This window comes from Balaenoptera physalus, assembly GCF_965194825.1.
Source record: "Balaenoptera physalus genome assembly, chromosome: 2".
Lineage (NCBI taxonomy): Eukaryota > Metazoa > Chordata > Mammalia > Artiodactyla > Balaenopteridae > Balaenoptera > Balaenoptera physalus.
Window position 1 is genome coordinate 116212112 of NC_138883.1, and position 24835 is coordinate 116236946.

The window sequence follows — 24835 nt, forward strand, 5'->3', positions numbered from 1 at the left end:
TAAACAAAAAATTAGCCATATTTAATTTTAAAAGATTGAGAAATAGATGGGATTCCCATGATTGATGATTGAATGGAATCATTTACTTCAGATGTATCCAACATATTCTTGTTGGCTATCATGTAAAGTTTAAGAAGTTATAAAAGAATGTATATATATGTATAACTGAGTCACTTTGCTGTACAGCAGAAATTAACACAACATTGTAAATCAACTATACTACAATTAAAAAGAAATAAGTTATCCATTTGAGGAGAGCGAAAAGAACAGCACAAACACTAGGCCCAGAGGTGGCATTCAAAATACTAAAAGGCTAGAGAGACAGTGAAGGAAAAAAGAAAGACAAATGAACAATAAAGAATATGTGACAATGAATGTAGTCTCCTCCCTTTCTCTCTACATAAAATCGTTTCATGTAAGACCATAATCACAAACCACTTAGGTAAATTTTCTTTGTGGCTTAAAACATATTTGTCACTACCACAAACCACATCAGCAGCACATTAAATTTTCTTTGGAAATATAAGGTGACTTAAGTAGAAGGAAAAATTAAAGACAGATTCATTTTCTTCTTTCTTGAACTAGAGAATCATGACGATAAATAGCTCTTTTTCAGTTCTTTTAGAATTTTGAAATTATGCCCATTAACAAAGTTACAAACAACAGGACTCCTTCTTTGGGAGAGCACAAGAGAAAGAAAAACTCTAAGATTTTTCTTTCTTTAGTAAATTTAATAAATATTTTGAAATGTAGATTAGAGTAGGCAAATTACAAACCCTGGGTCAAATCCTGCCCACTGTTTTTATAAGATTTGGATGGTTGCAAAAAGAATTAAATAATATATGATGGCATGTGAATATCAAATGAAATTCAAATTTCAGTGCCCATAAATAAAGTTTTATTGGAATACAGTCACTCTCATTCAGTTACATATTGTCTACAGCTGCATTTGTGCTATGATAGCAGAGCTAAGTAATTATAACACAGACCAGACCAGATAAGCCTGCAAGCCTAACTGGACCTTTACAGAAAAACCTGGCTAACTAACGCTAATGATGATGAGAGTTAGGTAAGCATTACTTAGAAATTATTTTTAAATCAGATAAAATTCAAAATTTTATCTTAACCTGACTCAAGGGGAAATGAAACGATCTTATGCAAAAATGCAATTACTCAACAAAAATTTACATTTATATTCAGAAGCTCTTCAAACACTAGAAAATGGGACATATCACAAATATTTACCTGAACCATTAAACTTGGCCATTTCATAACATCCAGCATTATTTCTAAAATGGTTTCAACTGAATATACACAATTAACCTCTATTTTGGGTACAAATAAGATATTTCTTTTTTTGTTTATAAAGATCGTTTGCATGAATAATAAAAAAAAAATTATGAAGTGGGGCACTAACAGAAAAAATTTTTTCATAATACTCACCTTTGGAAGGCCAGGCTTGGATTTGACATTTTTGTTTCTCCTATAGAGATAAATCATACATTAGGAAAAAAAAAAAAAAAACCACTGAAGAGACACTGATTTCAAGGTCTCTACTAAAACAACAGATTATATACCCATTTCCAAGTTATAGGTCGCCTAAATGAAAACACTGTCTAATTCAACTAAGCAGTCACCCTTGGGAAGGAAGGATAAGCGAAGAAAAGAGATGCCTGCTCTGTAATACAGGTACAAACACATTTAAGCCCGATGATAAGTAACATAATGTACATTCAAAGCTGAAGTTTCATTTTCTTTTGGATGTTAATAGGGCTCTGCATTCTTAAATCTACAGAGGCATTGTTTCTGTCATTTTTAAACTTAAATAGATGCCTAATTTCATGAATTTTTAAAATGTACTTTTCACTAAGACTCATGATCTTCCATTTCTAGAAATTAAAAATTCTCTTTTGCCCTTTTTTCCCTTATTCATAATTCAGTATCACACTTATATCAAATCTTTTTTTTTTTAATGGCTACATACAGGGAATAAAGCCCAATGCTTATGAACATGGGCTGGGGTGTCAGGAAGACCTGGACTTGAATCTAAGCTCTTTCACCTACTAATTCTGGAGTATAGCAAGACTTATACAAATTGAGCCTATTCACACTGTTAAGAGATGATTTAGGGATTAACGAATCCAATTCAGTCACACTTCTAGCTAGTGGTCAAAAAATATGCTTTGGAAGTGTTTGAAATATGTTGATATAAGTAGCTAAGAACTTTTTACTGGTCTACCATGCATGGTTATCTCTATGTCCTCAAACCAGTTCTAAATCAGGTAAGGAGGAATGGCAGGCTTGGGTAAGTGTTATAAATCACCATACAGGTGCCCCTTGAACAACACAGGTTTTGACTGTGTGGTTCCACTTATAAGTGGAATTTTTTTTCAACAGTAACTACTACAGTACTACTTGATCTGAGGTTAGTTGAATCTGTGGATGTGGAATCACAGATACAGAGGAGCAGTGGATATGGAGGGCTGACTACAGGAAACACACAAATTTTTGACTGTCCAGAGGGTTGGCACCTCTAACCCATGCAGTGTTGAGGGGTAAACTGTATATGGCCCCATTCACCACTTCATAAGGGATTTTCCTGCCCAATTTGTTAGGATTGTCAGAATTAAAGGACAACTGCAGTTAAAGACTAGGAATCCTAAAAAGAGCTAACAGTTTTTGCTCTCTCTGGATGTAGGGTCTGTTAAAGAGCAATAAGGAGTCATCTCCATAATAAGTATATTCAGTCATGATTCACCTGGTGAGATGAAAACAAACACCGGCTTTATAATACAGGAGATTGTCACAGCTCTAAATTCTGACTACTTTTGAGTCTTGTTTCACTCAAAATTCCACTCATGAAAATAATGCTTCATGATCACCTCTCTTCTTTTTTAGCCAGAAATTTTAAATCAGTCATAAAAAAGCAATCCACATTATTGATCAATACTAACGTGAGAATTCCATGGGCTCTCTCCAAGAGTTTGCTGCTAGCTGAATTAGCGAATATCCCATCTTTATCAAGCAAGGAGGTGTTACTTGATAGTCTGCTCTGGCGAATCCCAGTTCTGCCATTCCAGGCAAAATCAAATGTTTCACTGTAAAAATTAAATAGAGTACAATTTGCTTTGTTAATTGAGACATCTCTAAAACTCTATACATTTCTTAAAAAAGTAAAATAAAACTTTAAACACTAAAGTTAAAATTTAGAAAAAATGCTAAACCAGCAGAAAATGGTTTTATCAGAGAGATTACTGATTAATTTGGCTTATCTTTTACTCTTTCAGAACAAAAAATTTCTACGGATTCTAGCACATTCACATTCAAATGTGCATAAAGGTGAGCACATCCTATAGCTAATACCCTTAAATATACCTCTTAACAAGCAGTAAATAATATAATGTATTATAATATAATGTCATGGCTTTTGTCTGTGTTTGAAGCCCAAACCCTCTTTCCTTTTTAAAAAGGATATATTAGCCACTGAGTGTAGCCACTTCTTTGAGTTTCACTTCTTTTCGGAGAATACTCATGTATGTAAAATATTAATAAAAACTGTATGCTTCTTCGCCTGTTAATTGTCTTTCATTAGTTTAACTTACAGGCCCGCAGCCACTGAACCTAAGAAGGCAGATGAAAAGTTTTTTCTCCCTGACAGTTTCATACTATATAATTTGATTTACATAACATTCGCAAAATAACAAAACTACAGAAATGAAGAACAGATTAGTGGTTGCTAGAGGACAGGAAAGGGACATGGAAGAAGAAGGATAATACAAATAAGCAGCATGAATAAATTCTTTTATGATGATGAAAAAGTTCTGTATCTTGATTGTGGTGTTGGTTACACAAATCTACATATGGGATAAAACTGCATAAACTACCCATACACACACACACACACACACACACACACACAGATTTTTTTAAATGGTGAGAACTGTAGTCTAGTTAATATTAATGTAACAATGTAATTTTCCTGGTTTTGATAATATACTACCAGTATATAGGATGTCATTTAAGGAAAACTGAGTGAAGGGTACATAGGACTCTATGAACTATGTTTTTCCTTTGTACTATTTTTGAAACTTCCTGCTTTCGAAAAATGGAATATAACCTTAAAATATTTATTTTCCAATTAGTTCTTTATTTAAACTATACTACTTTTTAGATAGCCAGGACAATATCTTTAAAATCTTGTAATAGCTTTGTTCTGTGCTCCTGGTCAAGCTTCTTACTAAGAACAACAGAAGATAAAAAAATAATCAAACATGCAAAACTTTATCTACAAAAATTTTCATCAATATCAAGAAAATCAGAAACAACCTAAATAACCAACAATTGGAAATAAATGAAAGAAGTTATATTATAACCACCCCCATGGAAGTCTATAAGGTTATTAAAAATCATGTGGGAGAACAGTATTTAATGGCATAAAAAGCTGTCTGCATATATTATCAAATCTAAATATTGTTGCATGATACAGTTTTGTTTAAGACAATTATATTTATATACATGGAAAGAAGAATATATACCAAAAAAATTTTTAATGGACAAAAAAGACAATTATTCAAAGAAGATATATGAATCATCAAAAAACATATACAAATCACTAATAGGCACATAAAAAGATGCTGAACATCATTATTTAGGGAAATATAAATCAAAACTACAATGAGATACTACTTCATTCCCTCTAAGACAGGCAATAACAAAATGACAAGAATGTGGAGAAACTGGAACCCTTATCCATTACTACTGGGAATGTAAAATGTCCGAGCCACTCCGGAAGACAGTTTGGCAAATTCTCAAAATGTTAAACAAAACAGACAGTAACCATATAACATAGCAATTTCATTCCTAGGCATGTACTCAAAAGCACTGAAAACACATCCACATGAAAACCTGTATATGAATGTTCACAGCAGCATTATTCATAATAGCCAAAAAGTAGAACCCAAGTGTTCATTAACTGATAAATGTGCAACCAAAATATCCATAACATGAGATGTTATTCCATAACATAAAATGAATGAAGTACTGGTACATGTTACAACGTAGATTATTGAAAACATTATGCTAAATGAAAGAAGTCTCACACAAAAGGCCACATATTGGAGATTCCATTTATATAAAATTTCCAAAAAAATAATTTTTTTTCCAGAATAGGCAAATCTACAGAGACAAAAAGTAGATCATGTTTACCTACAGTGAGTGAGAGTACGAGAAAAGGAAACATTCTAGTAAATAGGAAACTTCCTTTTGAACTGACTAAAATGTTCTAAATTAGATTTTGGAATAGTTGGCCAACTCTTAAATGAATTGTATACTTTAAGTGGGTGAAATTTTGTGGTATGTAAATTATATCTCAATAAAGCTATTTTAAAAAAGGCCTCAGAAATCAGCAATGCTGGAACTAAAAGGCAATGTGGCGGTGTCTTCAAAATTCTGAAAAGAAGTTATTTCCAACCAAGAGTCTATACAAACTCAAATTTCCAATCAAGTGAGAGGGCAGAATAAATGCATGCTTAGTTATACAAGGAATCAAAAACATGTTCCTCCTATATATACTTTCTCATGGAGCTTCTAGAGAATATGCTCTGTAAAAGTTTAAAAAGTAGATCTATAAAAGGAAAAAATGGTAGAAAAAACTGTTGATACAAAACAGAAGAATTACATAAGGAATGACCAATACAAAGGTAAAGAAGACACCACTGTGACAGCTACGTGACAGATCTAGAGAACAAACCCTTCTGATCAAAAAAATGCCAGGAGAGATTTCTACAAGAAGATGAAATTAATTCAAGATGCATCTGTACATGATCAGAGGAAATTAAAATGACTGTCACAAAAGCTTAGGGTTGAAATGGATATAGGCACCACCAAAGTTCAGAAGAAAATCTGGCTGAATAGATGACTTTGGACTGAGGAAACAATTCTTTAAAATAAGTTATTAAAAGGACAAATAATAGAGAAAAAATTAATACATTTAACTACATTTACCATTTTAACCATTTTTAAGTGTATAATACAGTGGCATTAAGTATATTTATTGTTGTGCAACCATCACTACTATCTATCTCCAGAACTTTTAGCCAAACTGAAACTTTGTACCCATTCAACAATAACTCCCCATGCCCTCCAATACTATATAATATTATATAGCAACTAAAAAGAACAAATTACATGCCACAAGATGGATGAATCTTAGATAGATATTATTGAGGAGAAAAGTCACAGCGACCACTACTATATATTAGTATTTCTAAAAACTCAAAAACTAGCTAAGCCAAATGACTCTTTGCTTAGAAAAACATATATTTATTGTAAAACTATTTTTTAGAGCATAGTAATGGTATACATAAAATTCTGGATAGCAGTTACCTGTGGGGAGAAAGGAAGAATGACCAGAAAATATATGATAAAAAAGTGGCTGCAGCAATACTAATAATCTCCTGGTTCTGAACTTGGGTGGTATTCATTTTATTGATATGCTTCCTAATGTACATGTGTGTTTTGTATAGTCTCTTGTATCAAATGCTACCTTAATGTATAAAGACTGAATTGAAGCTTCCTATTAAACATGTATACTGCACACTTCTTATGTTCCATTTCAAATCCCATAAGTCTTACCTCTTATTCTAGCTGCTGCTGTTGCAAATGGTACTGTAACTAGTCATACACACAAATTTTGTCCAGCGTCAAACAGATGCTGCTGGCAGCACCTAGTTTCAGACTCCAGACACTTGCCTCTTGTCTGATGTAGGCTTCTGCTCTGCACTTACACAAGCAGAACTCTCTGTGGGGCCAGCAACCCCTGGAGCAATGGATAAGTCCCTCCTCTTTTCTTCCTCAAGGCAAACAGATGGTCCTGAGACACAAATCATTAAGCTTCTCAGTTGGTCCCACAGGGTTGAGCAACCAGTGGCCAACTCATTCATTGATTCTTGTATGGATTCTCCATCCTTCCCTTTTTTATTCCCATATCCCCACTCCTGCTCACTAGGATAACATTCTTAAATAAGCTACATTTGTAAATAAACTATTTGGTGTTTGCATAAGGGAAACCCATAATAAGCTGCCATAGCATACTCCATAGCAATTGTTTTTGTCAGCCCCCAGCTGAAATACCACGAATTTGACAAAGTCATAAATTCACAAGGACAAAGAGTGAGAAGGAAGACTATGCAAGGGACAAGGAACAGTAAAAGTTTAAAGTTGACAGACATGTAATAAGAGATGTAGGAGACTAGAAAAAATTAAAACCTAAGTTTATATGTACGTCGGAATCATAGAAAAGGGGAGTCTATAGGGGTAGGCGTGATTGAGAATACACATATGCTTGTGTGTGTGTGTGTGTGTGTGTGTGTGTGTGTGTGTGTGTGTAGAGGCTGGGGTTTGGAGTGGGAGAGAGGCTAAAACAACAAAATGCAAGTGTGTTCTCATTTAGAACTCTGGAAAGGTTCGGATATTAGAGATAACTGGTACCATTGCAAGGGTGATGCTGAATGGGGCTAAAAATGGAAGTTAGTTTGAAAGTCTTTAAAAATGAGCTAGATCCTTACTCTTACCCTATATAGTGAAGTAACATTCCCTTCCTCAAGGCTTTCAAAGATTTTACTTTATAGAAAAGTTGGAAACACAGTATCTCAGGAGAAGTCAGAGACATTAGGCATAGCTAAAGGTAGGGGTGGGTGAGATACACTGAAAATAGGAGGAATTAAGTGGAAGTATGTGTATGGAATCATGAGAAGCCCAGCTACATACCTAGAACATCAGTAGCCAGATTTAAAAGCTATAGGCAGGGAAAACTGACTGACCCAAGAGAAACAATCTAGAGATAGCAGACATTTGGAAGTCACCAGCTAAACACCGAGATCCCCGATCAATAACAAAATACATCTTCTAGCCCAAGAATCAACTGAGTGTATCTGTATATCCAATGATTTATTCTCTCTCTCTAGATGAAGGTCTCTCAGGAATCTCAAAGTAACATGTGCAAGCTGAAACTATCACTCCCTCTTCAAAACTGTTGCCTCTTTTATATTCCCTACTTAAGTACTAAGCCAGAAATCTAGAAATCATCCTTAATTACTCTGTCTCCTCACCCAATATATTCCACAAGTTTTATATAAGACATAGATTCCCCCCACCCTCTCTTTTCAGGAAACGAAGGCTACAAGAGTCACAATCTCAGAATACGAAGATAAGCTGAGCCAAGAACAAATTTTTGGTGACTCCCAAACCCGTACTCTTTCTCCTATGTGTTATGTAAAGGCTTAAAATACAGCAAAAAGGTTTTACTGGTATTTTACACACTGAGTAACAGGAAGAGTCCCAGCATTAGAATGGTAGGCTCAATGGTGAAGTAGAAGATTAGAAGTGAAAGAAAGCAAAAATAGGCTGTGCCTATTTTTAAGACAGGACAATCAATGGGATGCTGGGGAGAAAGAAAAAGCTCTGTGTGTACTTAAAAATCTTTGTGCCAGTTGGTTATTTCAATGAAATGACTTGACATAGGTATCTGTCTCAGTTTTTCTAGGGGCTTCCCTTAGCTTAGCACATTGCTATTAAGATTGATGGCATACACAACGTCTTTGTTCTCCATATACAATGTACTCCTTATATATACATTAGATCACTGTCATATATTTGTTGCATACATATAAAAATTATTTGCACAAAGCATAGAAAATCCAATACAGACGTCTCAGAAACACTGAATCCTCATAAAATCAGGTGAGAGACATATAGATTTTCAATTTTCCTCCTTAATACAGGTTCACATCAATATGTACCCACGACCACCTACAGCAAGCCATCACCTCTTGCCAGAACTGCTAGTCTTCCTGTACCCAATCCAGTGCCTCTACAAATCATTCTCCATAAAGCAACCATAGAGATTCTTCTGAAATATCAGTCAGTCCCCTGCTTAAAAGCATTAAATAGCTTCTCATTACCCTTAAGATGAAGTCCAACCTCTCCAATACGGCTAACAAAGGCCCACATGAACTAGCCTATGTCTATTTATCTTTCTAGAGTCAACTCTCATCATTTCTCTCTTCTTACTCACATTATTTTAATTCTTCATTAGTGCCATGCTCTCTAGAGAGAGCTCTCTTTTTGCTCCTGGACCATCACACAGGTTGCTCCTCTGCCTGTAAAACATCACCCTCCTCTTCAAAGGGCTCACCCTTACTCTTCACTCAGATAACAGTTTAAAAGATTCTTTTTCTGAAAAACATTTCTGATGCATCTGGCCCCACATCCAATTCTTTAAATACAGTATTAGCATAAAAAATTTAAAAGTCCTCCTCTATGTTTCCATGGTATCCTATATTTCTCCAATCATATCACTTATCACATCTATCTCACAAAGTATTGAATCTCCAGTTTCCACCACACGACCTGGCACGAAGTACTTGTTAAATAAACAAATGATCTGGCAGAACTAGAAGTTGTATCTGTCTTAATTTATTTCTTTATTTTTCTCTCAAGAACAATCTGACCTTCAGGAATAGATGTTACATGCAAATAAGGCTCCAGTAAAAAAGCCACTAATTTTTAAAACAAAGGACAAACATAACTATGTAAAAACACACAAATATCATTTAGGATAACCAACATACTACATATTAAAGTGAAAAAACTTGGAAGAGACTTGTGAAATAACTATATAATACTTAATGTTTTAAATTTATACTAAAATATGAGTATTATTCCATACTACTAATTTGCTATTATTATATGAACTGCTAATCACATATAACTGCTTACATTAATAACCAAGTTCTGTATTTTTCCATTAGGGTAAACAAAATACATTCTAAGACATGATCAAATGCCATGAGATTTATCTGGCTGTAACATATGAGAAATTACTCCAAGCTGTTTTACGTGACATCAAGTCATATTGGTTCCAAGAGAAGCTTGAAATCCATTCACATTTATAAATCATGTTAAATATGATAATTACTTAAAAAACCCTAGTAATAAATTATTTGACTTATCCTTCAAAAAAAGTATTTATTTTTGTTCTCATTGTTGCATTTTATAATATAATGTCTCAGATGGTAAGCAGTCATTTGCCCAGATCAAGAGGAAAAGTTGAATTTAAACAAAAATAAACTTTAGACAGTGAGTTTTTAGTTGCATTAAGAATAGAAATCAGGATCCACACATGCTACATAGTCAACTCTTAGAGGATAGGTTTATCCCAGTACTCAAATATGTGGTTATCAATATAGCCAAAGTCCTAAAAAATGGTGTCATAACCCACGAGTTTTAATGAGACTTATTCTAGTTCCTTAATGCCCTGGGATTAGCATGATAGTACAGCAGACCCCATTTGATTATAAAACATACCATATACTTCCACAATGTGCAAATTCATTATGTACTTGTCAACAATAAATTCTGATAATACTCTTTTTGCCCCCTAAATAACAAGTTTCCAAAGGCATATTTTCCCAATATAGGGTGGTATATTTTATTCTTCACACAATCTTCTCTACAACTATTCAGAAGAGCTTTTTCCACCTAGGAACGAATGTATCTTTGAAACCAGTGCAGTCTTTTTAGTTATTCACATTAAGTGTCACTTCAGCAGCCTCTATTTACCATCTCTGCTTTATGATATGTAATTATAGGCTCTGTACTTTTTTCAAATCATATTTTGAAACAAAGACATCTGTTTCCAGTTTATACCCCTTACCAAAAAGCAACTGCCCACTCAACATTAAAGTTTTCTCTCTCACTTGAGGAATATTTGCACTGGCTAAAAATAGTTTTATATTTGCATTTCCTTGTTTTTATACAGACTACATCAATTCTTAGTCCTAGACCACCAGCAAATTGGATGTTCCACTCTTTCATTTAAGAGTCACTTATTAGGAGTGTTCCCATAGGGAAGGTCCAAAAGACTCCACTTAGTAGATACAAGCTAATGATTTCATGACTGATTTGATTTTCTGAGTATCTATTGTTCTATCCTCTCTATCTTCTCACCAATTTTCTCTAAAATATGTCTAAAATAAACTCACCAATACAACAAACACAAGCTGCGAGGCTCTCTTGTTAAGACTGCTAGCTGGCCTTTTCCTGATAACATTACTTCAATGCCACATATCTTTCTTCATTGTACACAAAGGAAAAGAATCAAGCTGATGTGATCAATTTCTCTGTGAGGAAGGGTCTCAAAAATGAGCTTATACACACATCTTTACAAAATTAGTTTGTCATTCCATGAGTGCCTAAAATCACCTTAACTTCTTGAGCCCAGACCAATCTTAAACCAATATATCAGACTATTCCAACTGATATATAAAAAACAGACAAGCCCATACAGATCACTTCAGGCATCCAAAATTGAAAGCAGTACAAAGAAACATAACTGGGAATTCCCTAGCAGTCCAGTGGGTAGGATATGGCACTTTCACTGCGGTGGCCCAAATTCAATCCTTGGTCGGGGAACTAAGATCCTGCAAGCTGCGCGAGTGGCCAAGAAAAAAACAAAAACAAAAACTAGGAATTAGGAAAGTTATAATCATTAAATTGCTTCGGGAAATGCAACAAGTCACAGTTCCTTTTTTTACCCAAATCAAGAAAATGAGTTCCTTAAGTTAGGGATATCTAATGACCAGGGTGAGAATACTGCCAATAGATTGAAATAAAAAAGGTACACAGGTCACCAGATTAATGATCTAATTTGTTCTTGGGTAAAATCTAACATGCACATATAATGGTGATTTTCATCATCAGCCAACTGTCACTGTTAAGAAAACAAAATGCATGCACTATAAAGACAGCCAGTAGTTCAATTTGCTGGCGTTAAAGATAAGTACAGTTGAGGTTGGATACTTGGGCTGTGACAGCTCTTGCAGGTTAAAGTAGTGAACCTAGACTTCTTGTAATAAGCAATAAAGAGTTATAAAAAAAAAGTTATGGAGCAGAGAACTGACGATATATATTAGAAAGACATAGTAACTCAAAATGGAAAACCTGATCAATGAAGTTATACTTTAATTTTAAATGACTGATCATCCTAATCTTGTATCTTACCAGGACACTAAGAAGCTCAATTCTCTTGATGTTTAAAATGTACACAGCAGACTCTAGACACTAAACAATGCTCTTTTGCTCATTTAAAGTACAATCTTTATAAAACAGTATGTGTAAAGGAAAAGGAGCTTTATTTACAAACTCAGAAAATTACTTATATTTGTTACTTTCAAATTTTACTTAAGAATTCTTCATTGAAAATGGTAAAAGGTAAGCTTTGGGTATCACACTCATCAAGGAAAGGTATCGGACAGTTTGATGTAAATCAAACTACTCAATTATTACTTACCAATAAGATTTCTCCATGGAAAGAAGCAGAATACCCATTACTTTTGCAAAAGACATTTAAAATGCAAGAAGGGTCTCAGAAATTAAAACATATGCACTCATTTTTAATTATCCTGGGGAAACTTTTTTTACATTGTACTACCACTTCACTAGAGGCAATCTTAGATAATTTACTGTACTGTTAACTCTAACCTTTTTAACTTATTACACCATTTACAAAAGCTTTAAGAAATTAAAAGAAAAAAAGGCCCGATTTACTGCATACTTTTAAAGCCACAGAAGTATTAATAAGAATTCTAGTTATTTCTTCTTTACGTCCTTGAAAACTTAAACCAAACATACTTACTGTTGGTTTTTTTCATTTAGAGTATTCATGCCCTGGAGATCAGAAAGAGGTGTTCTGGGATTTTTCCGAGTTATACCTAGCATAGAGAAAGCAAAAACTTTCAATCAATGCTAAGATAAACTAAACATGAAATAAGTTTTCTAGGAACAAATGAAATTAATATACTTCAATAGTAAATATTTGCTAAACATATCAGAAATGTCTAAATAATAATAATATGAACCAAGTCCCATGACTGTTACTTATAAATCTGACTTAGTCAACAATGAAACCAATTAGGGAATTTAATAATAAATTCTTTAATTTCTCCTCTCATTTAAATATTATCAGGAAGTGCAAGGGTAACTGGGCTGAATGTCTAGAAGTGTACAAACTCATTTCTTATTTTAATATTCAAAAAATTCCTGATTCCTCTGCACCATTTTTCAGCAATAGGATAGTGCTCCTATAAACTACAGATTTTAGAGATTAATCTTACATATAAAGACACTAAGAATCAAAGATGATGAATTGCTTCCTCAAGAATTACCAATATTTTTTAAACAAAAAATCTAATTAAAACATGGGCAGAAGACTTGAATAGACATTTTTCCAAAGGAGACACACAGGTGGCTAACAGGCACATAAAAAGATGCTCAACATCGCTAATCACTGGGGAAATGCAAATCAAAACCAAAATGAGATATCACCTCACACCGGTCAGAATGGCTATCATCAAAAAACACAAATAACGAATGCTGGCGAGGATGTGGAGAAAAGGGAATGCTCATACACTATTGGTGGGAATGTAAATTGGTACAGCCACTGTGGAAAACAGTATGGCGGTTTCTCAAAAAACTAAAAATAGAACTACCATATGATCCAGCAATTCCACTCCTGGGTACACATCTGGAAAAAATGAAAACACTAATTTGAAAAGATACATGCACTCCAATGTTCATAGCAGCCCTGTTTATTACAGCTAAGACACGGAAGCAACCCACATGCCCACCAGCCAACACTTGGCTTAAGAAGATGTGGTATATATATACAATGGCATATTACTCAGACATGAAAAAAAAAGAAATACTGCCATTTGCAGCAATGTGGAAGGACCTAGAGAATATTATGCTTAGTGAAGTAAGTCAGACAGAGAAAGACAAATACTATATATGACTTATATGTGGAATCTAAAAAAAATACAAATGAATGTATATGCAAAACAGCAACAGACTCACAGATACAGAAAACCAACATGTGGTTACCAAAGAGGAGAGGGAAGCAGGGAGGAACAAAATAGGGGTATGGGATTAACAGATAGACAGATTAACAGATAGTATATTTAAAATAGTAAAAGTATCTTTATTTGAGATAACAATCTTGTATGTGGAAAATCCTAAGTAATTCACAAAAAAAATTAGGACTATTAAACAAGTTTAGCAAAATTACAAGATATAAGATCAATATTCAAAAATCAACTTAGCAATAAACAATTGGAAAATGAAATTAAGAAAACAATTCCATTAATAATAGCAATAAAATAATATAAAAGGAATAAATTGAACAAAAAATATAAAATGTCTACTGAAAAACTACAAAGCATCATAAAAAGCAATTAAATAAAACCTAAATAAATGGAAAGCCATCCATGCTCATGGACTGGAAAACTTAATATCGTTAGGATGGCAATGTTCCCCAAATTCATCTACAGATCAATGCAATCTCTATTAAAATTCCAGCTGCCTTTTTTATTTTTTTTACTGGAATGAATAAGCTGATCATAAAATTAATACGGAAATGCAAAGGACCCAGAATAGCCATGTTGAAAAAAAGAGAACATGGTTGGAAGACTCATACTTCCTGAATTAAAAACTTACTACAAAGATAAAGTAACTGAGACAGTATGGTACCAGCATAAAGATAGAGAGAGAGATCAATGGAAAGGAACTGAGAGTACAGAAATACATTTATGATCAACTAAATTTTGACAAAGGTGCCAAGACAATTCAATGGGAACAGAATAATCTTTTCAACAAAAACTGGGAAAACTATATGTCCACATGGAAAAGAATGAAGTTGGATCAAAGACCAAAATACAAACGCTAAAAGTATAAAACTCTTAAAACATAGGAGTAAATATTCCTGACATTGGATCAGGCAATGGTTACTTAGAGATGAAACCAAAGGCACAAGCAACCAGAGAGAAAGACTGATAAACCAGACATCACCAAAATCTAATACTTTTGTGCTTCAAAGGACACTATATCAAGAAAGTGAAAAGACAACCCAGAAAATGGTATCAACAGAAAATGGCCAATCAAATATCTGATAAGAAGCTTGAATCCAGAATATAAAAAGAACTTTTGCAACTGAATAATACAAAAGATAACCCAATTTTAAAATGAACAGAATATGAATAGATATTTTTCCAAAGACAACACACAAATGGCTAATAAGCACATAAAAAGATGCTCAACATCATTAGTCATCAGAGAAATGAAATCAAAACTACAATGAGATTGCACTTCACACCCCCTAGCATGACTATAATAAAAAAGGAAGATAGTAAGTGTTGGCAAGGACATGTAAAAATTGGAAACTTGCATACACTGCTGAATGTGAAATGATACAGTCACTTTGGGAAACAGTCTAGTAGTTCAACAAAAAATTAAACAGAGTTACCATATGACCCAGAAATTCCACTACTAAGTATATACCCAACAGAACTGAAGACATACATCTATACCCACATAAAAACTGTTACTGGAAAATATATGTCTTGGGATCAACAAATTCAGTTAGAACTTTGAACAACTTTATTTTCTTACATATTTGAATGCATTGTTTTTGTTTCATTTATTCAGTTCCTAAGTCATGGACACCAAATATCCTTATGACAAATTATCATTTTCTATTCTCCATATGAATTCTTTTCTTCTGCATATTGAAATAGAATCATTTCAGGCCTTTCCTTAATATTAGTAATGCAATTTTAAGATATGTTTCCTCTATTTATTGCGATCACATAGGTGTTGACTTATGCCTCTATTTGTTTTAGTAGTTCAAAACCTATTTCAACAACATTCTGATATCTCATAGTCTTAAGTTTGTGCTACTCCTTTATTGGATTCATGTTCTTAAATTCTTCTTAAACTGTAAAGTGCTCACCGGGAATTTTCTTCTCGTTTTTGGCGTATCTTCCTTGCAAACACAATAGGGTGTTTCTTTTATGCATGTTACTTCCCTTTGTGTAATGATTTTTTAAACATTAATTATTAAATATTTTAAAGGAATAATATACTGAACACTTGCAACTGACCACTGAGATCAGAAAATGAAGTCCTGTGCACCTTTCTTCTTGATCCCGTTTCAACAGCATCAGATCCCAACGTTGCCCACTTGTTGGAATTAGCATAAAAGGACTTTAAAATTGCTATCATAATGTTCAATGACTTAAAGTATAAGACAGTCTTATGACCTAACAGAAAAATCTCGGGAGAGAAATGGAAACTGTAAAAAGAATCCAAATGGATATTCTGGAACTGAAAACTGAAATTTTCTGAAATGAAAATTTCATTCTATGGTTTTACAAGGAGACTTGAAACAGCATAATGAACTTGATATCAGATAAATAAAAATTATCCAATATGAAGAACAGGAAGAACAAAGATAGAAGAAAAATCCACAGAATATGAGGAATCTGAGACTATATCAAATATTCCAAGAGCATGTAATTGGGGTCTCAGAAGAAAAAGAGAAATTGCATCAGAAAAAGATTTCTGAAAAAATACTGACCAAAAATTTCCTAAATTTGATGAAAAATAATGAAGCACAGGTCCAAAAGGTATAGCAAATACCAAACAGCATAAATATAAATATAAATCATATCTAGGGACATCACAGTCAAACTACTGAAAATGAAAAAATAAAGAGAAAATCTTGAAGCAGCCAGATGAAAAAAGGTACATTAGATATGAAAGAATGACAACAGAATGACATCTGAGTTTAACATCACAAATAATGTAGGACAAAAGAAAATGGAACAACATCTTTAAAGCACCAAAAGTTTGATAGTTCCTAATGATGTTAAACATATGTCTACTTTATGACACAGTAAACTCCATCATAACTTTTACCCAAGGAATGAAAATTTACATACACAAAATGAATTGAACAAGAATGTTTATAGCAGGGTTCCTCACAATAGCTCAACACAGTACAAACCTTATATCCATCAAGAAGTAAATGATAAACACAAAGTTGTATACACAATTGTATATACATATACAATGGAATACAACTCAGCAACAAATTACTGATATAGGGAACAACATAAATGAATACATATATAATTATGTTACGTAACAGAATCAGAACACAAAAGAATACTGTATGATTCCATTTCTGTTTTAGAAAAGGGAAAATTAATTTATAGTAACAGACATCTTAAGAGGAGTTGCCTAAAGGGGGTGGGAAAATGTACAAGAGAGTAAGAATAAACTTTCTGATACAACTTTATTCGAACATTTTATATTTTTGTGGTCATATCTTTTTGTGTTCATATGCTTTAGGTTTGTCTCTTATAAACATTTTACAGCTGAATTTTATTTTAATTGCATAATCTTTTTTTAAACTGTTTAGTTGGGTTCGTTTTAATTTATTGGTATTACTGATATATCTGGAATTTTTTCTGCCTTATTTTATGTTTTGTATCTACCCTAATTCTTGTATGCTTCTACCCAGACTTCTACTGAACTATTTTCTTTATATTCTGATTTCTTTGTTTTGTTTTGGAAGTTATATACACTCCCTTCTTTGATTATTCTTGAATTTTTAACATATCCATGAATTCTAAACTAAATCAATTCTCTATTCTCTTTTTCTAAAGAGTATGAGAACCTTTAAATCTCTGATACAAGTCATCCCCTTCCTATCACAGCTATTGTTACCCAGTATTTATTTTCACCTTATTTTCTTCCCATTAATCAAGCAAATTAGGCATTAAGTTTTATAAAATAATAACTTGTATTTACAAGTTTCTCAAAACTTCCTAGTGAGTTCAGCTTCTGTCTTTCTCAACTAAATCTTTTTATAAATTCTATTGACGAAGATCTGCTCAAATTACTATCTAGTTTTATTTACTGCTATTGTTCACCTTTGCCTGACATAGCTTTCTCCATCTTTTTATTTTTATCATTTTAAGAATCTAGATATCATTTAATTAAACTTTTTGAAAAATTCATTTTGAGATTTTAATTGGTGATGTTAATCTATTTTTATTAATTTAAATCATAGTACTTATTTCTTGTATTTTGTTTCACTTTTATGTCACTCTTCAAATCCATATTCCCCCTTGTTAGTTTTCATTTGATAGATAAAGGTTTCTCGTGCTACTTTAGAAGACAGAGATTCAGGGAATTCCCTGGTGATCCAGTGGTTAGGACTCTGTGCTTTCACTGCCGAGGGCCTGGGTTCAATCCCTGGTTGGGGAACTAAAGTCCCACAAGCCGCTTGCAGCAGACAAAAAAAAAAAAAAAAAAAAAAAGAATCATTTTTTGTTATTGTGGTTGTCTGTAAGGCAGACATTCATATTTGTTTATCCACATTGATTTCCTAAATTTGATAAATAGCCTTATTCTATCAACTCAATAGAAATAGCTCCCTGACTTTCCTGCAGGCTTCCCCAAAATACATATCGGCATATCCTGTATTTGTTTCCGTCTACCATTTTCAAACAAGAATTCTGATCACATAACATTTTTTTTAGAATATTTTAAATTATTTTAATGCAAATCTCTGCAGTGGGTAGTAGACATGGGCTTTAGCATTCATTATCACATTTGAGCCTCGCGTTGTCCCTATGCAGTAGGGACTACCTTTCAGAGAAAGAAATTGAGGCTCTGAGAAACAACATCTTCCACACACAGGAATACAGGGGCTAAGTAGCAGAGCCAGAATTTGTACCTGGCACTGCCTGACTCCAAATGCCAGGCTGTTTCTCCTCTCTCTTTTGAGAGTAACGTGGAGGTCCCCACGTCAGAATCTTTGTGCCCTGCCACAGCCCTGGCAAAAAGCAAAAGATGGTCAGGTCTTCCCGGCACTGAAGCCTTCCCCAAGATCAGGCAAGCTGGCTAGTTCCCACTCTGGTCCCGAGGAGGCCCTCGGCCCTCATTTATGTTGTTCCCTATATCAGTAATTTGTTGCTGAGTTGTATTCCATTGTATATGTATATACAATTGTGTATACAACTTTGTATTTATCATTTATTTCTTGATGGATATAAGGTTTGTACTGTGTTGAGCTATTGTGAGGAACCCTGCTATAAACATTCTTGTTCAATTCATTTTGTGTATATAAATTTTCATTCCTTGGGTAAAAGTTATGAGTAAGGTGTGGACACTTCCTGGGGTTCCCGTAACATATTTTCATTTTTGGTATGCTTAATTCCATGAAAAATAGTCTCTTCTAGATATCTATCTATGACTTATGTCAGGCTTCATGATATGCAATTAATTTTTAAAATTGTGGTAAAATTTACATACTGTAGAACATACTCATTATAAGCATATAGTCAGTTAAGTTTAGACAAAACTGCCACCAAAAGAAGATATAGAATATTTCCGGGGACTTTCCTGGTGGTCCAGTGGTTAAGACTCTGCACTTCCACTGCAGAGGGCATGGGTTCGATCCCTGGTGGGGGAACTAAGATCCGGCATGCCATGTGGCACGGCCAAAAAAAGAAAAGAAAAATTTCCATAATCTCCCAAAGTTCCCTCACGCCCTTTCTTCGACAATCCCCCACACACCCTCCTGGGCCAAGGCAACCACTCACCTGCTGTCCATATCGACTGGTTTGCATTTTCTGGATATAAGTGGAATAAAACAGTATGCTCTCTTTTGTGTAAGGTTTCACTCAACATTACATTTTAGAGTTTGATCTATAAAAAGTCTTCACGTGAACATATGTGTTCATTTCTTACGTGGAGAGAACATATGGAAAGCATATGCTTACCTTTATAAAAAACTGACACTGTTTTCCAAAATAATTGTACTATATTTTACATTGCCAGCAGAGTGTATAAGCATTCCAGCTGCTCCACATACTCATCATTAGTACTGTCAACTTCTTAAATTTTAGCCATGACACAGGGTGTTAATGTGACTTCACTGTGATTATAATTTGCATTCCCTAATGACTTATAAAGCTGGTAATCTTTAATGAGCCTATAGATGATTCATGTATCTTCTTTTCTAAGTGTATGCTTAAACCTCTTGACCATTTTTTTTTAACCAGAAAGTAACATTTTTTTTTTTTTTTTGGCTGCACCATGTGGCATGTGGGATCTTCCCCAAACAGGGATCAAACCTGTGCCCCCCGCAGTGGAAGCACAGAGTCTTAACCACTGGACTGCCAGGGAAGTCCCCTCTTGACCATTTTTAACTGAACTGTTTCTCTTATTATTGCAGGAGGTTTTTTTTTAATATTTTGTTTTGAAGTCCATTATCGGTTATGTATTATAAATTATTATGAATATTGTTTCCCAGGCTGTGATATGCTTTATGTTTTTTTTAAACAATATCTTTTTTAAAGTAGAAGTTTTCAATTTTGGTGAACTCTAATTTCTCAATTTTTTCCTTTTATAGTTCATGCTCTTATGTGCCATCTAATAAATTTTGTCCCAAGACTGCAAAGATTTTCTCTCAAGTTTTCTTCTATCAATTTAATAGTTTTGTTCTTTGCAAAGAGCTATATGACCCATTTCAAGTTAATTTTTATGTATAATATAAGGTAAGGGTCAAACTTCTCTTGAACATATGGATATACAGGTTGTTCCAGTGCCATTTTTTTTTTAAGACTATATATACCCCCACTGAATTATCTGAGGGCCTTTGTGGAAAATCAATTGACAATATATGTATAGATCTTTTCCTGGACTTTGTTTTTTATTTTTTTTCTACAGAAAAGGATTTTATTCAATTTTTCTAAAATTATTAAAAATTTTTAATTGGAGTATAGCAGCTTTACAATGTTGTGTTAGCTTCTACTGTACAGCAAAGTGAATCAGCTATACATATACATACTTCCCCTCTTTTTTGGATTTCCTTCCCATTTAGGTCACCACAGAGCATTGAGTACAGTTCCCTGTGCTATAGAGTAGGTTTCTATTGCTCTCTTGCTTACACTAAGAGAACAATGTCATGATTATTTTAATCTTCAAATCATATAGTATAAGATCTCCAGCTTCATTATTCTTCTTCACAATTGTTTTGGTCATTCTAGATATTCCACATTTCTGTATAAATTTTAGTTATCAGCATATGAATTGCTACCCCAAAATCTGCTTCGATATTCACTGGGACTTCATTCAATCCACAGATCCATCTGGGGGAGAACTGACATCTCAGAAATACAAAAATATGTATCTTTCTTCATTAATTTAGGCATTTTTCAATTTCTCTCACTTGTATACTGGTCTAACAGTATTTTGTTAAATTTATCCCTAAATATTTCATGTTTTGGTATGCTATATTATAATCCATTGCATATCAAATCACTCCAAAACCTAGCACTTTAAAACAACACATCATATCACAGACTTTGTAGAGGAACAGGTTTCAAGAGCTGCTTAGCTGGGTGGTTCTGACAGGGTCTCTCATGAGTTGTATTCAAGCTGTCAGCCAAGGCTGTGGTCATTTTAAAACTAGAATGGAACTGAAGGACCTGCCTCTAAGGTCACTGATGTGACCTTAGAGGCAAGCCTCAAAGTTCTCCACTGCCTTTGACTAGAGGCTTCAGTGGGATTCTCAGTAGGGCTACTCACAACGGCAGCTTGATCCTCCAAGAGACAGTGATCCGAGAGAGAGCTAGCAAGTGAGAAAGTACCTAAGATGGAAACTGTAGTCTTTTTTAACAATTTTGGAAGTGATGTACTATTACTTCTGCCATGTCCTATAGGTCACATAGACCAACACTGGTAAAATGTGGGAGGAGACTACACAAGGTTGTAAATACCAGAAGATGGGGATAAACGGGGAATAACTACTGTAGCTGGCTGCCACAGATATATAAATGGAATTTATAAGTTTCATTTTCCAAGTGATCATGGCTAGAATATTACAATTTAATTTTCTATATTTAGCTGGTATACTGTGAGACTGTTAAATTCACTTTTCAGATTAAAGAAGCATTTTTTAAACCCGTTAGTACTTTCTATATAGATGATCATGTTGTCTACATCTTCCTTTTCAATCTATGTACCTATTTCTTTTTGCTGCCTTGTTGCACAATGACCTTTAGTACAATGTTAAATCTGAGAGGCAAAAGCAGATATCTTTCCCTTGTTCTAATGTCACGGAAGAAGTACTCAGTCTTTCACCATTACATATGAAGTCTGCTGTAGAATTTTCATGTGTATTCTTTATAAAGCTGAGGAAGTTGCCTTCTATTCCTAGGCTGCTAAAAGTTTCTAAATAGGAATGGGCATAGAATTATGACAAATTCTTTATAGCTATCTACTAAGATGATATGGTTTTTCTTTTTTAGATGATTAATATGTATATTATAAATTATGACTCTCTATATACATATATATAATACATTATATTGATTGATTTTCTATATCAAACTAATCTTTTATTCCTGAATTTCCACTTGGTCTTCATGTATTATTCTTCAAATATATTGCTGAATTCAGGCTGCTCTTATTTTGTTAAGGATTTTTACATCTCTCATTGTGAGGAACGTTAGACTGTAATTTTCTTGTAATGCTATCTAATTTTGGTTTTAGAGTAATAATACTGGTCTCATGATATGATTTGTACAGTACTACTTGCTCCTCTGTTTTCTGAAAGAGTTGAAGAGAACTGGTATAATTGCTTTCTTAAACATTCCTTAAGGACTTCCCTGGTGGTGCAGTGGTTAAGAATCTGCCTGCCAATGCAGGGGACATGGGTTCAATCCCTGGTCCGGGAAAATCCCACATGCCATGGAGCAACTAAGCCCATGTGCCACAACTACAGAGCCTGCACTCTAGAGCCCACGAGCCACAACTACTGAGGCCACAAACCACAACTACTGAAGCCCGCGCACTATAGGGCCCGTGTGGCGCAACTACTGAGCCCGCGTGCTACAGTGACTGAAGCCTGTGCGCCTAGAGCCCAGGCTCCGCAACAAGAGAAGCCACCACAATGAGAAGCCCGTGCACCGTAACAAAGAGTAGCCCCCGCTCACCGCAACTAGAGAAACCCTGTGCACAGCAACGAAGACCCACCACAGCCAAAACTAAAAAAAACAAAAACGAAAACATTTCTTAAATATAATTGACTACTGAAGCTATATGGGCCTGGACTTTTTTGTTTTCATGTGTGGGAAGATTTTACTTATGAATCCAATCATTGATACAGGACTAAACAGATAAAGAGACTCTTTTATTTTTCCTTGGGTCAATTTTGATAACTGTTGACATTCAAGGAATCTGTCCATTTCATCTAAGTTGTTGAATATATTGGCATAAATGTTCACAATCTTTCTTCAACCTTTTGATGTCTATACCATATGTAACTGTGTCCACTTGTTCATTTCAGATAACAGTATTTGTGTCTTCTCTCATATTTCTTGATCAGAATGGCCAGAACTACACTATCCAATACAGCAGGCACTAGCTATACATGGCCATTCAAATTTAAACCGATTTAATTAAAACTTCAGTTTTAAGCTTTTTTTAAAACTTCAGGTGTTTAACAACTACATGTGGCTAGTGGCTACAGTTTTGAACAGCATAGTTGGAGAACATTTCCACCCTCACAGAAAGTTCTATTGAATGGTGCTGGACTCAAGCTTTATTAACTTCATTGCTCTTTTCAAAATACCAGCTTTTGGATGCCGCGCTCTTCTCAGCTGGTGACGCGCTGCAGCAGCGGCTGCGGGCTGGGCCAGCCGACAGGTGGCAGATGTGACACGTGGCCACCGTGGCCGTGGCCTTCCACACAAACTTCAACTATGTGTGGCTGCGCCTGCTGGAGCGTGTGTTGCCGGGGCGCGTGCTGCGCGCCGTCCTGGCCAAGGTGCTGTGTGACCAGGCGCTCAGCGGGCCGGTGTATATCTCTGCCTTCTATTTCGGTATGAGTATTCTCCAGGAAAAGGATGACATATTTTTGGACCTGAGACAGAAATTCTGGAATACATATAAGAGTAGTCTGATGTACTGGCCATTTGTACAGCACCAGAGTACAGACAGCAGGAGCAAGAAGAACTACAATCCTGCAGCCTGTGGAACAAAAACCACATTCACAGAAAGACACACAAGATGGAAGGGCAGAGGGCTATGTACCAGATGAAGGAACAAGATAAAACCCCAGAAAAACAACTACATGAAATGGAGATAGACACCTTCCAGAAAAAGAATTCAGAATAATGATAGTGAAGATGATCCAGGACCTTGGAAAAAAAATGGAGGCAAAGATCGAGAGGATGCAAGACATGTTTAACAAAGACCTAGAAGAATTAAAGAACAAACAAACAGAGATGAACAATACAATAACTGAAATGAAAACTACACTAGAAGGAATCAATAGCAGAATAACTGAGGCAGAAGAACAGAGAAGTGACCTGGAAGACAGAATGGTGGAATTCACTGCTGTGGAACAGAATAAAGAAAAAAGAGTGAAAAGAAATGAAGACAGCCTAAGAGACCTCTGGGACAACATGAAACACAACAACATTCGCATTATAGGGGTCCCAGAAGGAGAAGAGAGAGAGAAAGGACCCAAGAAAATATTTGAAGAGATTATAGTCAAGAACTTCCCTAACCTGGGAAAGGAAACAATCACCCAAGTCCAGGAAGCACAGAGAGTCCCAGGCAGAATAAACCCAAGGAGAAACACACCGAGACACATAGTAATCAAAATGACAAAAATTAAAGACAGAGAGAAATTATTCAAAGCAACAAGGGAAAAATGACAAATAACATACAAGGGAACACCCATAAGGTTAACAGCTGATTTCTCAGCAGAAACTCCACAAGCCAGAAGAGAGTGGCATGACATATTTAAAATGATGAAAGGGAAGAACCTACAAACAAGATTACTCTACCAGGCAAGGATCTCATTCAGATTCAGTGGAGAAATCAAAAGCTTTACAGACAAGCAAAAGCTAAGAGAATT

The 24835-nt window shown here is 34.6% G+C and overlaps 1 protein-coding gene across 13 annotated transcripts in view; it reads right to left on the reverse strand.

Moving 5' to 3' along the window:
- Positions 1-24835, reverse strand: part of MYO9A (myosin IXA) — a 285101-nt gene that overhangs the window by 111918 nt on the left and 148348 nt on the right. For all 13 annotated transcript variants that reach the window (XM_082443570.1, XM_082443569.1, XM_082443573.1 and 10 more), the window contains 3 exons: positions 12695-12770; positions 2955-3098; positions 1444-1483 (listed from right to left, as the gene is read on the reverse strand). In XM_082443570.1, the coding sequence (XP_082299696.1) occupies positions 1444-1483; positions 2955-3098; positions 12695-12770 (260 nt within the window). The remainder of the gene's footprint in view (positions 1-1443; positions 1484-2954; positions 3099-12694; positions 12771-24835) is intronic.